At 34.7% G+C, this 16,148-nt stretch overlaps 1 protein-coding gene across 1 annotated transcript; it reads left to right on the forward strand.

The window, feature by feature from the left end:
• Positions 1–4,922: 4,922 nt before the first annotated feature.
• On the forward strand, positions 4,923–7,040 carry LOC143063100 (complement C1q tumor necrosis factor-related protein 5-like). The gene is made up of 3 exons (XM_076235061.1): positions 4,923–5,095; positions 5,411–5,551; positions 6,601–7,040. The coding sequence occupies exons 1-3, from the start codon at positions 4,966–4,968 to the stop codon at positions 7,011–7,013; spliced, it is 684 nt and encodes a 227-aa protein (XP_076091176.1). The 5' UTR covers positions 4,923–4,965; the 3' UTR covers positions 7,014–7,040.
• Positions 7,041–16,148: the final 9,108 nt, after the last annotated feature.

Raw genomic sequence — 16,148 nt, forward strand, 5'->3', positions numbered from 1 at the left:
TTTTCAGATCTTAGTGCTCGCTGAGACTACTATTTACTGTTATAGTAGTCGCAGGTGCTCGCAACGGTTTGTACATGTTAACGAGTTCTTGTAGGTAGACCGATGCCTCCTCATGTAAAGCATTGAACAAATATATATTGACATCGATACGTTAAGGACAGCCAATGGAGAGATATAAGTCATGGTGTATGTGGTCTTACTTCCTTCTACTGTGGATTCATTTATTTTCGTGAGTATCAATTTGCGTTGTTTGGGGGAAAATTGTATTTTTGTGAATATTCGACTTCGTGATTTTTTCAAAGTCTGCATACAAGCCAAGAGAAATTGTGTACTTCGTTGTATTCACGAAATCCACGAAAATTGGTATACCACAAATATTTATGAATCCACAGTATTTGTAATGACCTAGGCTGCTGTGTTTTGTCAAATGTGTTAACGTCTTTTCTATTATATTTATGTGTTATGGAAAGAAAAATTAATCACCGCCGTCATTTAGTAGATTTAATTTTGGTCAACGTAATCTGTACGATAATTTACGTTTGAAGTTGGATTCAAACTGGACATATATATATTATAGTTAATTACTATTAATAAGTATTGCAATATGCATTGTGTTTAAATGCAATATCAGTATTTAGTTCTATTATAATCTTTAATCAATCCTAATTCTATCTTACTTTTGAGATATAGTTTTTCATGTGTGACGTCATTTTTCTGCTGTTTCAGAAATTTCATATATTCAAATGTGACGTAATTTTTAATGCCTTTTCACCATCGTATGTGACGTCATTTTCATAATTTACTGCGTTGAGGCCTGGACTAAGTCGGGTGTGTCTACTCTGTATTGGTCATATTGCATTATGTATTCGTGTTTGTTTTATGTAATGAGTTAATACTTCAGTTTCATTATGTATATCTGTTATATTCATTTGATCAAATTTACTGTTTGCAATAGCATTTATTGTTCTTAATAATAAGGATGTTCTTATCCCAAGCATAAAAACATAGCCGTATTTGACACAACCTTTTTCAACTTTTAATCTTCAGTGCTGTACAACTTTGTACTTTTTTTCGCTTTCGATCTTTTATATCTGGGCGTCACTAGTGAGTCTTGTGTGAACGAGGCGCGTTTTTGGCGTATTGAATTCTAAACCTGATGCTTTTTGTTATTCATTAATCATGTGTTTATTTGTCTAATACGTTCTCCTATTTATTTGTATTGTAGTCCTGTAATATTATGTTGTCATTTCAATGTTATATTTAACATTGCCATTAAAGTGCGAGGTTTGGCATGCCACAAAACCAGGTTCAACCCACCATTTTTTCTTTTTAAAAATGTCCTGTACCAAGTCAGGAATATGGCCATTGTTATATTATAGTTCGTTTCTGTGTGTATTACAATTTAACGTTGCGTCGTTTGTTTTCTCTTATTTTTTAGTGTAAATTGACATTGCGATAAGACGTGTCACGTACTTGTCTATCCCAAATTCTTGTATTTGGTTTTTTGTCGAGCCTGCAACTTTTGTTGCAGAAAGCTCGACATAGGGATAGTGATCCGGCGGCGGCTACGGCGGCGGCGGCGTTAGCTAACTTCTTAAAAGCTTTATATTTTAGAAGTTAGAAGACCTGTATGCCTCATACTTTGTATATAGTTGCCTCATGTTACGAACTTTCCGTCAGTCACATGTCCAATGTCCTTGACCTCATTTTCATGGTTCAGTGACTTCTTGAAAAAAAAGTTAAGATTTTTTGTAATGTTAATTTCTCTCTTATTATAAGTAATTGGATAACTATATTTGGTATGTGCATACCTTGCAAGGTCCTCATGCCCGTCAGACAGTTTTCACTTGACCTCGACCTCATTTCATGGATCAGTGAACAAGGTTAAGTTTTGGTGGTCAAGTCCATATCTCAGATACTATAAGCAATAGGGCTAGTATATTCGGTGTATGGAAGGACTGTAAGGTGTACATGTCCAACTGGCAGGTGTCATTTGACCTTGACCTCATTTTCATGGTTCAGTGGTTATAGTTAAGTTTTTGTGTTTTGGTCTGTTTTTCTTATACTTTATGCAATAGGTCTTCTATATTTGGTGTATGGAATGATTGTAAGGTGTACATGTCTAACTGACAGGTGTCATCTGACCTTGACCTCATTTTCATGGTTCAGTGGTCAAAGTTAAGTTTTTGAGTTTTGGTCTATTTTTCAAATACTTTATGCATTAGGTCAACTATATTTGGTGTATGGAAATATTTTATGATCTATATGTCTGTTACCAGTCAGGGGACTTACTTAAATGAGTGATTTTCTAAATCACTGATTCAAGTAACATTATTTCCATAAAGGTTGGAAGTTAGAGTTGTGTTTCTTTAATAATCACCTATTTAAGTAGTACAAAATAATTACTAGAAGAAGTGATTTAATTTTACTGTAGCTTTAAATATAGAATACTAATGATCCAGGGACTGACTAATTATGTTTCTAAACTTATCAGAACCAACATCTGTGTTGTCTAGGATGACCAGGTCATGTCAGGTGATGACCTTGAATTGAATCTAGGATAATGATATAAAAATCACTTGTTTAAGTACCATACCTCAATTTCCTTCCCAAAAATCACTTCTTTAAGTATCATTATTTTAATAACCCCCACTAATTTCAACACCCCCGAACAGTGAAATTTTTATCGCGAACAGTAGAATTTTATTACATAATCTGAAAGATGAAACCTTGAACTTTACAGGAAAAATACTTCCACTGCTGGGAAAAATCTTTTAAGAAAGTATCAGTTCATTATGTAAAGCCATTATTACAGCATTTTTTCAACTAAAATAGATTTGTTAGCTAAATAATAGCATCAAAGGCATAAACCTTGCTACTTTACAAATGAAAAGATATTATTTAAACCTATGCGTTTAAAATTTTGGTAAAACTACAAAATCACAATTTGTGACAAAACTTCGAATTTGCTACTCAAATAAGTGATTCAGTAAGTCCCCTGACTGGTTATGCAGGTTTTATTTGACCTTGACCTCATTTTCACGGTTCATTGCTAAGTGTTAAGTGTTTGTGTTTTGGTCTGTTTTTCTTAATTTATAAGCAATAAGTCAACTATATTTGTTGTATTGAAGAATTGTTAGCTGTACATGTCTGCCTGGCATGGTTCATCGGACCTTGACCTCATTTTCATGGTTCATTGATCAATGTTTTGTTTTCTTGGTTAATGTTGAGTTTATGTGACAGTTGTAATAAAGCTTTATATTTAGGTCTATCAACATAATATCAATGATTAGTAAAGAAGGCGAGACATTTCAGCGTGTGCACTCTTGTGATGTTATATTTGTTATTCTCGTGGGATTTTGTCTGGTGCTTGGTCCGTTTCTGTGTGTGTTACATTGTAGTGTTGTGTCGTTGTTCTCCTCTTATATTTATGCGTTTCCCTCAGTTTTAGTTTGTTACCCCGATTTTGTTTTTTGTCCATGGATTTATGAGTTTGAACAGCGGTATACTACTGTTGCCTTTATTGGACTCGCTCTTATCTTTGAATTACAGAAAGAAATACGACAGTTGTTTTCAATTCGTAGATATAGTCGAGCACTTAGTTTTGTCTGCTCTTATAGATTTCCACATTTCAATTTTAATATGGAAATCAGTATTTTTCCTATACCTTTTTTTAATAACCCAAGATTTTAACATTAATACAAATCAGTACAAGTCCAATAAATGAAATGTGAAGACATCATAAACAGTTTGAGATAAACATGATCATGTCAATGCCGAAAGATACTTTTTGAATAAGTTTATTCAACTTTTTTGAATTTTTGGAAAACTAAGGATTTTCTTATCCCGGGCAAAGATAACCTTAGCCGTATTTGGCACAACTTTTTTTGAATTTTGAGTCCTCAATGCTCTTCAACTTTGTACATGTTTGGCTTTATAACTATTTTGATCTGAGCGTCGCTGATGAATCTTATTTAGACGAAACGCGCGTCTGGCGTATTAAATTATCATCCTGATACATTTGATAACTAATAACACCACTTGGTCGATGCCACTGCTGGTGGACGTTTTGTCCCGAGGGTATCACCAGCCCAGTAGTCAGCACGTCGGTTTTGACATGAATGTCAATTATATGGTCATTTTTATAAATGTCCTGTTTACAAAATGTTAAATTTTCGAAAACTAAGGATTTACTTATCCCGGGCATATATTACCTTAGCCGTATTTGACACAACTTTCTGAAAATTTTGGGCCCTCAATGCTCTTCAAATTGTACTTGTTTGGCTTTATAACTATTTTGATCTGAGCGTCACTGATGAGTCATATGTAGTCAAACACGCGTCTGGCGTATTAAATTATAATCCTGGTACCTTTGATAACTATTTACACCACTGGGTCGATGCCACTACTGGTAGAAGTTTCGTCTCCGAGGATATCACCAGCTCAGTTGTCAACATTTCGGTTGACATTAATATCAATTAGATTGTCATTTTTATAAATTTCTTATTACAACACTTTGTATTTTTCGAAAACTAATGATTTTCTTATCCCGGACATAGATTACCGTAGCCGTATTTGGCACATCTTTCTGGCATTTTGGCCCCCAATGCTCTTCAAATTTGTACTTGTTTGGCTTTTTAACTACTTTGATCTGAGCGTCACTGATGAGACGTATGATATTTCTAAACGGGGCGTCTGGCGTATCAAATTATAATCCTGGTACCTTTGATAACTATTATAAACTTTAAATTTACCCCCCCAAAAATGAACATATTAATCATGTCTAATAGAGGTTTGATTGTTTTTAAAGATAACCTTCATTTTATTTGATTCAATATCCTGATTTCGAACAATAAGTCAAATAATACAAGAACTATGACTTATCTAAGAACCGTACAATTATCGTCAACGTGTATAACACATAAAAAGATAAGACCCAGAATATTGCAGGTGAATGTGACGGACATGTTGCTTGAACAGAACATTTTAGTTATATTGGTTTCTGTTAGCTGTCTGATAAGTGCAGAACAGCAAAACAACAATGAAGTATACCAAAAACTACAAGAGGATCTGGAATCTATGAAATTTGAAAATGGTAAGCTATCTTATGATCCTAAATAAGTGTCCTTGACGGTTATTTATACCTTTGTTAGAGCGTCGAATACTTTTGAAGATTCTTTATACATGTATGAAATGTTATCATTATTTTATTTTTGAGTTGAAGATAAAGATTTAGAAAACCTAATATACTATCTTTAAGAATTTACCTAAAATAGATTTTTGATGTTCTGATGGATCAGTGGAGAAGTGCTAAACAGTATAATGATATTCATTAAAACCAAGCTTCAGTGAAATCAACTGGGGATTTTAAGGAGAGTCATATCTAATGCTGTCATATTATATATTCTAGAGGCAAGATTTGTGAAAACAGATACTAAAATCTCAAATATGGAGGAAAGAATATTGCAGCAAGATGAAATCATCCGCAAACAACAAGAACTTATAAAACGCCTACAAAGAAACCAAGAACTCCAAAAGCATACACGTCAAGGTAACTTCGGAACTATATCAACATAAACGCTTCACATGTAACTATGCTCAGTGCTCGGAGCACAAAAATTGTGCTCGAAACATTAAAGTCAATATTTTGATTGGTTGGTTTGGAGTACTGAGTACACATAACGAATTCGACTGAAGTTTTATAACTTTAAACATAATCTTTAATTTAAAATTTTATAAATAAATCATTACCATGAATTTCAAGACAACTACGAAGCTGTAAAGATGGTAATTAAAAAATATTCTGAAATTTTTAAATCAATAAAATTATATCATATATTTTACACCACATACTATTTCGCTGACTTCTCTGCAGCAATCCGCCTCAACAGCTACGAGACATTAGTCATTCGGTTATTTAGAAATTGTCACGAAAAAATTTCCTAGTATATTTCTTAAATTTGCCCATCGAATTAAAACCTATTTTCAGCTTAAATCCTTACACCAGCTAGCATCATAATAAGCAGTTAAAATATTCGTTAATAAGATAAGAGACATTTGTGCTTATGAATTTTGTTTGTGGCACTAACCTCTGGAAATACTGAGATAAATAAACTTTTTTAAAATTCAGATACTTATCCCCCTATTTCCTTTTCATGTATCAAAACGCAAAAATAAAACACAGGTTCACATATAATACCTCTCGTTTAAAAAAATACACGTGGAGTGATAACGGCAATTAAAGAAAGCTTATTATTTTCATATCTTAATTTTTGGGCAGGAGAACGGATATTCTATCCATAACGGTACCTAAATGTCATCATAAGTGAAGTAGTGCTTTTACTAATGTATCAACCATCGTTTTAAAATGCGATACCAGGATATATATACATGCTCTGCATTATCCATAGACATCATTTTGATAACAAAACTTGTAGGATAACTGTGTCATTTGATGTATATTTCAAATCCTACTTTGTTTATAATTGAGTATGAGAGAAACATTTTCTTTCTTCACATCTAACTGCATGTCAATAAAAAGCAAGAACCGCCTTTTTACACTTTAAGTTTGCACTGTTTTAAATGACAACACATATTTAGTTTCAGTACAACAGAAAGTAGCCTTTACCTACAGGACATCAGGCGATCAAAGCAGCCTAGGATCAGACCAAACTATCAAATTTGACCGACGAATGACCGACGTATCCAACAGTTACAGCTCATCAACAGGAATTTTCACCGCACCAGTTGGCGGCTACTACGCGTTCGTATTGGATACAAGGACACTTCCAGGGAGGATCTGCTGGATAGATGCCGTAAAAAATGGGGCTCCAATTGCAACCAACTACATGGAAGCACCTAGTGGCCAAGAAGATAGCGAGACATCATTTGCTGTCGTTCGTTTAGACACAGGAGACCAGGTATGGGTACGCAACAAAGTTTACCATGGTCATTCTTGTGGACTTGATGACTTGGCAAACTTTTCCGGATTTTTGCTGTATCAAGATTTATAAAATAAAAAAAAAACTATTTTTTTCTTATATATGCCATGAATGATTTGTATCTGTAATTCATCATTTGACTTGAAGGGAACTCAACTTTGGTATTAAAAATAGTAAAGTAGCTTTAATACATATATCAGGATTGAATACTTTATTGTAGTTTCATCAAAATGGTAAACAGACCCCACTCCCCGAAACAAACGATTATTCAAAAAGTGTCCAATGATATGTCCCAATGTAAATTTAAGCTGAAAGTAAAATGTTATATTCAGTAGCCAAGATCATCTCCAATGCCGCTATAAATAGATAAAATCTGACAGAGGAGGAATGTTTAGAATGATGAGATCTATTTACATAAAAACTGTTAGAGATAATAATAATTCTTATAAGAGTCAATGTCCTCAAATGATGTTATCGTTTATTTTTCATTTTTGCTGAATACTTGAAAACTATAGTAGATAGCTATAGAAGCTTAAATAGGGAAAAATTATCAGCAACAAAAAAAGTTTAATATTCGAATTCGTGAGTCAACTCCTCCGATATAAAGTTAGTATACATACCGGAAACAGTTTAGATACCCAGTCGCATGTGATATAATTATTGACAAATACCTTTCCAGTACTAGAATGTGTCTTCAATACAGCGAGATAATTCCACACACAAAGGTGTGCCTCGGCTGGCCTCTAAACAAAAATGTGTACTAGTTCAGTCATACTAAATTCCGAAATATATAAAAGGACTAATAATCAAACATCATACAAAACTAACAAAGACAAAAGGCTCCCGACTTGGGACAGGCGCAAAAATGCGGCGGGGTTAAACATGTTTTTTTATATCTCAACCATTCCCTATATCTCTCTATCAAATTATAAAAACAAACACACAGCAATACAAACAGTAAAACTCAGTTTAAAAGAAGTCCTGATCCGATGTCAGAAAAGGTAGCAAAAGAAACTAAACAAAATGAAAATTTTGCTATATATGTAAAATTCCATAAAATAGTTCCCTTAGTTTTAGTTTGTTACCCCATCGATTTACGAGTTTTGAACAGCGGTATACTACTGTTGCCTTTATTTATTATTCATATATTAAAAAGAGATAGATTTAGAGTTAGAAATGTTTTTTTTTTTTTTTTTTGGTTTAACGAAACAATATGGACAGACACACGTACACCAACAAGTTGTCAATAAGAATGAGATAGATGAACATAGCATTGGCAAAGAATGGTGCAATTTAAAAAAAAAAACTGCAATGGATCATCCAAGTACCTCATTAAGCGAGTGATTATGGTACGCTCATATTGTGCATTATCAGCCTTCCCTACGATGATATCACCCTACTCAGTCGCTCCGAAATTCTCTGATCACAGCTTTGGGACAGGAGCAAGCATTATCGGGCGTCCTACTGTCAATATCATTCTGCCCAGCTTTTAATAGAATTGCATATCGCGGCTTTGTGAATTATTTTGACCCGGACATATCAGCCACGTCATAATGTTTGATCCCGAGTTGATAAAAGAGGGACGAAAGATACCAAAGGGACAGTCAAACTCATAAATCTAAAACAAACTGACAACGCCATGGCTAAAAATAAAAAAGACAAACAGAAAAATAATAGTACACACGACACAACATAGAAAACTAAAGAATAAACAACACGAACCCCACCAAAAACTAGGGGTGATCTCAGGTGCTCCGGAAGGGTAAGCAGATCCTGCTCCACATGTGGCACCCGTCGTGTTGCTTAAGTGATTACAAATCCGGTAAATAGTCTAATTCGGTAGGTCATATTCATGAAAGGGAAGGGGATTGTAGTTACGACGTAAGGAACATATCCGATATCATTTGTGAAACGGTTATTCCATAACGGTCAACCAACTCGTGATGGCGTCCGTAAAATTTACGAAGGGATGATTTCAACTTCACCATTTGGAACTCTTGGTTTAATAGCTTCCTTGTGAGCAGCAAACCTCTATCAAGAAAATCATGATTGGAAATGCAAGCACGGGAATATCGTATCAATTGGGAGATATATACCCCGTATGCAGGTGCTGCTGGAATGTTGCTACTTAGAAATGGAAAGTTCACAATTGGAAAGCTGAAATCATCTCTTTTGTCGTAAAGTTTTGTTTTCAACCGACCCTCATTGTCAATTTCTAGATGTAAGTCAAGATATGAAGCCGACTTAACTGTATCTGTAGTATCCTTTATCTCTAGTTCGATTGGATAGATGCGTTCCACATAGTCACCAAATTTTGAATTGTTTAGTGAAAGAACATCATCTATATAGCGGAAAGTAGAGTTAAAGGAGATTGCTAACTTCTTATCTTTCTTCCTAAGAAGTTCCTGCATGAAGTCAGCCTCATAATAATAAAGAAACAAGTCGGCGAGTAGAGGGGCACAGTTTGTTCCCATTGGAATGCCGACAGTCTGTTGAAAAACACGTCCTCCGAACGTAACAAATATGTTGTCAATCAAGAAATCAAGCATCTTGATAATATCAGTTTCAGAGAATTTTTTGTTTGAATCAGAGTGATTCTTTACAAAGTAGGATTTATCCCTCCCTAAGACAAGATACTTGTATCTACGTTGGCCATTCTTTTTTATGAAGCAAAGTAATATCAACTCTTTCAATTTGTCTTTTAGTTTGGAATGTGGAATACTTGTGTACAGGGTAGAAAAGTCAAATGTTTTAATACTGTTACAAGATGAAAGAGAGTTAGATTGTATGTACTCTAAAAGATCTTTTGAATTTTTAAGTATCCACATCTGATTCACGCCACCTCTAGAATAGGCAGTTTCACAATAACTTTGAAGCCCGTCTTTGATTGCTGATAAAATAGATGTTAATAATTTAGAAAGAGGTTTCGTGGAGCACTTGGAAGACCCAGCAATATACCGTTGTTTGTAAGGACACTTATGTAGTTTAGGTATCCAATACAGTGATGGAAGATCCAGTTCTTCATCTTTGGTTGAAATTCCAAAGGAACATAGAACAGACCTATGATTATCCAGGATTTCCTCTTTGGTAAGTGTCGTGAGGGTATATGTTGAGTTACCAAGTGAATTGTCAATACCTAATTCGTTTATCAAGCAGTTGATGTAGTGACTTTTACACACAAAAACGATGTTATTTGGGGCTTTATCTGCAGGGACAACAACATATTTGTCATGGAGGTCGGATAGGTGTTTTGCAACATTTGGGTCTTTAAAGATTGACGTAGCATGGTTATTGATGGACCCATTCAGTTTCTTAATTCTGATTTGTATCAACGACCTCACTGCCTTAATCCATTCGGAAAGAGTGTCTACGTCTTCCTTCTCGCGCTTAGCCCATTGCCTGGCATAATCCTCGACTGAATCCATCAAAATTTTAAAGTTGTATTTCCAATTGATGGATTTAGGCTCACGATATTTGGGACCTTTCGATAACACATTTCGTAGAGAAGTGTTATTAACAATGTTAAGGTCACCGGTAATAACGTGGCCAGCAGGATTATATGTGAATTTGGAACTAGCACAAGTGCAATCAGGAGGTTTAGACTTGAAGTCGTCAATATCGAGATCCTGCAAAACGCGTTTGTAATTGAAAATTTTAGTTGCAATAGGTTTGGTACAGGTATAAGAAATTATTGGTACAGACTGGTCTTTGAAATAAGGAGGTATTTTCGATTGCACTAATTTATGATGAAGGATATTGCCTAGGTTGACGCCATCGAGACCTTTGTTGGCAAAGGAAAGATTAAGAAAAGATCTTTTCTCTTTTTCATCTTTTCCAATGCGAACTGGCTTGAAAAGTCTGTGACTTGCAATATCCGAAATTATAGCTTCAAGTTTGTATTGGTTTGAATGAGGGTTTGTAACAGTGGATTCCAAACATAAATTGAACAGAGAATGAAGTTTCGAAAGGGGTAATGAATAAAGTTTCGTGCGAATGTGATGAATACCTAACGGCTTTTGTATGAATGGCAGCAAGTCATTAATAGAGACATCATGCAGAGAAGGTGATGTATAATGACGATGACCATGACTGCGTCTACGTCGAGGAGTCGAGTTGAAAATATTCATCACATTCACCGAGTTACACGAAGGACTAGATAGAATACCTATACCATCAATTTTGTCATTGCAGTTCCCAATTGTCTAATCCAGTAGTCTTCTTTTTGTCTACGGAGAGTCGTTGAAAGATTAGGATTGTTAGAGCTATGGTATATCTTTTCGATAATGCGAACTGTCATAGAAACGATGGAATGATCGGGCTGATTGAAATGCTGGTATAGAATGTCGTTAGCATTAAGGTTAATGTCTGATCTATGACCGCACATACGTTTGTTAAGCCTTCCTTTCGTTTCACCGACGTATACCAATCCGCAAAGGTTGCACTCTAATCCGTAGACGACATTTATCGATTTACAATTCAGATCATCGTAACTTCTGGTAAAATATGACTTCTTGGTCAAATTGCTAGTGAATTCAGCATCTGTAATTAAAATAGCACAAGTTTTGCAGCCTTTGGTCTCACATTTTGAAATGCGACAGTGTTGTACTGTGTCATCAAACACCAAAATGTCTTTAAGGAGAACTGAACATGGCTGTATATGTGTAATATTGCTATTGTCACTAGGACGATGATCTGAATGAGTCGTGTTTGAGATATTTGTCATGTCTGGTGATGAGGGGACACCTGCCGTATCAGACGACACCGTGTCCATGGTGACGTCTGTTTCGGACCTTTTTATACTGGGCGACGTCCGAGCCAGTTTCCTGTTTAATATTCGTAAGTTCATGCAATTGTAGTTTTGCTACTGGGCGGATGATGTCCTCGGGGACAAAATGTCCACCAGCAGAGACATCGACCCAGTGGTAATAAAAGAGGGACGAAAGATACCAAAGGGACAGTCAAACTCATAAATCTAAAACAAACTGACAACGCCATGGCTAAAAATAAAAAAGACAAACAGAAAAACAATAGTACACACGACACAACATAGAAAACTAAAGAATAAACAACACGAACCCCACCAAAAACTAGGGGTGATCTCAGGTGCTCCGGAAGGGTAAGCAGATCCTGCTCCACATGTGGCACCCGTCGTGTTGCTTAAGTGATTACAAATCCGGTAAATAGTCTAATTCGGTAGGTCATATTCATGAAAGGGAAGGGGATTGTAGTTACGACGTAAGGAACATATCCGATATCATTTGTGAAACGGTTATTCCATAACGGTCAACCAACTCGTGATGGCGTCCGTAAAATTTACGAAGGGATACACCCTCGTAAAGTTTGATCCGACGTTATCATTGGCAAGTCATCTTCCGGTTGCTCATGAAACTAAGAAAACACTTCCAAAAGATGCAAAAATCTATTATCAGGTTATCTGCATATTGATATTGCAAAATATCGGCCGCTTGACACAATTTGAAGCTTTTGAGGTTCACAATATGGCTCAAGGCTGATATTTTACAATTATATCAATGTGTAGAAAACTCTATAATCTATTCATATTGATATATCAGTATCAATATCATTCACGATTTCTTCTCCTTATTGAAGATAAAGTTTAGAGATATGACTTAACTTTTGTTTTGTTATTATTCGGTAATTCAGATTAGAAGACGAGACAATATAGAGTTGTTTAAAAACAAGCAGATGTTTTAAAAATTATGCCAAGAAATAAAATTGATGTCTATATTTAATTCAAAATCCTTTTCAGAAGAATTTAAAGATAGATAAAGATAGCCGATAAATTGCATATGCTATATATTTCTATTCTTTCAGAATGGCCGACAGTAAATTATGTGCTGGTTGTCAGCGTCATAACAAAGACATAAAAGCCGAATCCTGGTGCAGTAACTGCATTGAACTTGTTTGTCAGTCATTCGCCAAAGATCATAAAAGATGTCACCGCCTCACAAGGTAGTACCAAATGAAGAAATACAACAACTCAGTTCCTCGCTTCTTAAATTGTTTAAAAACTGCGAGAATAACCCTGATCAAAAGATTGTACTATTCTGTTGTAAACATGACCAAGTGATCTGCGATTCATGTGTACCGGTATTCCATCAGAATTGTAAGCCTATCATTTCAATTGAAAAGACAGCTAGAGATGTGAAAGATGGCACAGCTATTTCTGACGTGGAGAGAAGATTGGACAATCTAAGTAAAGTAACAGACAACATACTGGGTAAAACTGAGATAACACTTGACGATTTGAAGAAAAAACGAACCAATATCAAGAAAAGAGTGACGGAAATTAAACAAAATTTTAAAGAGCTATCGCACATTTAGATAAATTAGAAGCAGATATACATAAGGCTAAAAGGACATTGATAACAAGTATAAATACTGTAATGACACGGTATCCCGAAACAAAAATAGCATCACATCTAGCTCTGGTTCCCTGTCTACATGGAAAAGAGATCTTAAATCACTAACGCAACACCAATCTGAAATCCATTTATTTCAGGCAGTAAAATTTTTTAGATGCGATAACCCATCAAAAGGAATTAAAGATCAGAAAAATTCAAGAAGCGACTGTTCCTATACTAATATATCATCCTTCAGAGTCAAAGTCGAACATGAAGAAATTAATCCAATACTTCGTTACAATAACAGTAGACACTGTCTCAGTACCAATGTATGTACTAGATATCGATCAACAAGGTCAGTTTCTTGTTAGAGAGAAAAGAAAATTGTCTTTTACACATTGCTTCAGGACCTCGACAATGAGTGCTGCTGAAGTAAGAATTACTAGGTGTTGTTTTATTCATGGTGATAGGATACTCCTTTGTCATAAATTAAAAAGAAAACTGCATGTATGCTTGTAAACTTGATGGATCCAAATCCAAAGTAGTTAATTTGGATTATAATGCAGAACGACTTAACTTGTATGACAACAACAATGCTTGAGTATCTTTAGGTAATAGAGGTATCCAGATCATCGACCTAACATCATTAAAGCCTGGTAGGATAATTAAAGTTAGAGGAGATTGTAGAGGTATCACTAGTGTAAAGGATAAGATCTGGGTAAATAACCAAGACAACACTCTTATCAGTATGGATATCAATGGTTAAATTGTCAATACAATACCAATTCAAACAACATTTGAACCTTATAATATATCTTGCAACAAAGACGGTGATGTCATCTATTGCACAGACTTCGTTAGTGATAAAGTCTTCGTCGTTACATCGGCTGGTAAAAAACGTGTGAAATACAATAGTCGTCATCTGGAAGGTGCTCGTGGTGTGGCGGTAGATGGCCGTGGTGATGTGTATATATCCGGGTTTATATCAAGCAACATACATAGATAATCTAATGGCGGACATGATATTGTCCTGACAGTAGACGATGGTCTCAATCAACCGACTGATTAATCTTACAATTGTGAAACGAACGAACTATAATATTAATTGTAAACTACGATGGTAAAGTGGTCAGTATTTATAAAATACAATGAACACCGACTGCAGACCGCTAACTGTTAAGTCGCGTCCTTATTTAAATTGACGATTAGCATTAGATAATACAATATACTTTTATGTATTTTAATGAAATGGTTGCTAATATATCATAATACAGAGTTTAAAAATGTTGCATGTTACTTTTATTTTCTGCTTTACTCTGGATTTGTTTTAATATTTTAAAATTTGACACAACACTTAACTTTACTTTTTAATTAACTAGGCCTAACAGTTTAGTTTAAGGAATACAACTTCAAGATCGTTATTGTCAGTAAGTAGTATTAGAACTTTTTTTTACAATATTTTACCTTTCCCAGTGTAAGTCAATAATGAGTAGAGATTAGGAGTACATAGGTAAAAAATATTTTTTCAGGTCTTTTCATTTAGAATTTTCGAAATTCGCGTACCTGATCCGAACACGCCAATGTTAGCTTTTCTCCATTATTTTGAGTCCGTCGTCCGTTATTTCCTAGAAACAAGTTATTCTCTCGAACCTGCTCACCAATTAGAAGGAAAAAAAACAGGAAGGCAAAAGGAAACTCAAGATACAAACCATATTGGAATGAGAATCGCAAAGTGCTTTGGGATAAAACCTGCAAACACGAAAAAATATGACTGAAAGGGAATGGATATGGTACGAAAAAGAAATGTGTACGAAAAAGAAATGTGTGCGAGAACAATTTCTTACATTGAGAAATACGTTCAATAAACTTTAAAGAAAAAAATACGAAGTTATCAAATACGCCAACACCAAGAGTTAGTTAATCTTTCAACAGAGAATACCACAAGAGATATTTGGAAGAACATTTGCAGATTAAGAAAAGATAATGACAGAGGTTCTTCAATACCAATGAAAGTATTAACATCAGAACGTAATGTTGGTAAAGATGTAAACAAAGTATATAATACATGGAAAGTATGAACATTTATTCAATGTTAGTGAGTGTAAGTACAACGAAGGCATTCTATGTATTGGCCAACAGGATCTAGAAAATGGTATAACAGATCAGTCAGGAAACGAATCAGAAATTTTGAATAGTGATATTATTATGATGATATCCCGACATTGTGTTATTGTACTATGGTGAATTTCCGTATTCTTGTCTTTAATTTTTGCTAATATGCTTGGTTTATGTGACATTTTGTGCTTCTTTGTTTGTTTTTATAGTGATTAAGATTATAACACAATGTTGACTGCTGTATCCCTATTTTGACATTTTTACCTATTATGTCTGTTCGTTTTGTTCACACATCGTTGTCAATATTATGAATTGGATGCGACTGTCACACAAGTAAGAGGTTTATCTAGCTCTAAAACCAGGTTCATAAGAACAAATCAGGAATATGACAGTTGTTATCCATTCGTTTGATGTGTTTGTGCTTTTGATTTTGCCATTAGATAAGACAATCTCCTTTTTGAATTTTCCTCGGAGTTCAATATTTTTGCGATTTTACTTTTTACGTACAATGACGTTAAGAAGAAAGCCTCTACTTTGGGCGGTGATTTTCCTTAGGCATCATTTAACTTCACGGAGGGTGTGGTTATTTGTCTGAGTCAAAATATTTCGACACTACCAATCAATTTGTTTTCTTCAAACTTTGACACTGTAATTAAGGTATGGAGAAATCTAGATTCAAAATATTTCTTTTGCCATCTGATTGACCATAAGATTTTTTTTTCATCAA

Source organism: Mytilus galloprovincialis, chromosome 2, assembly GCF_965363235.1.
Source record: "Mytilus galloprovincialis chromosome 2, xbMytGall1.hap1.1, whole genome shotgun sequence".
In the NCBI taxonomy this organism is placed as follows: Eukaryota; Metazoa; Mollusca; class Bivalvia; order Mytilida; family Mytilidae; genus Mytilus; species Mytilus galloprovincialis.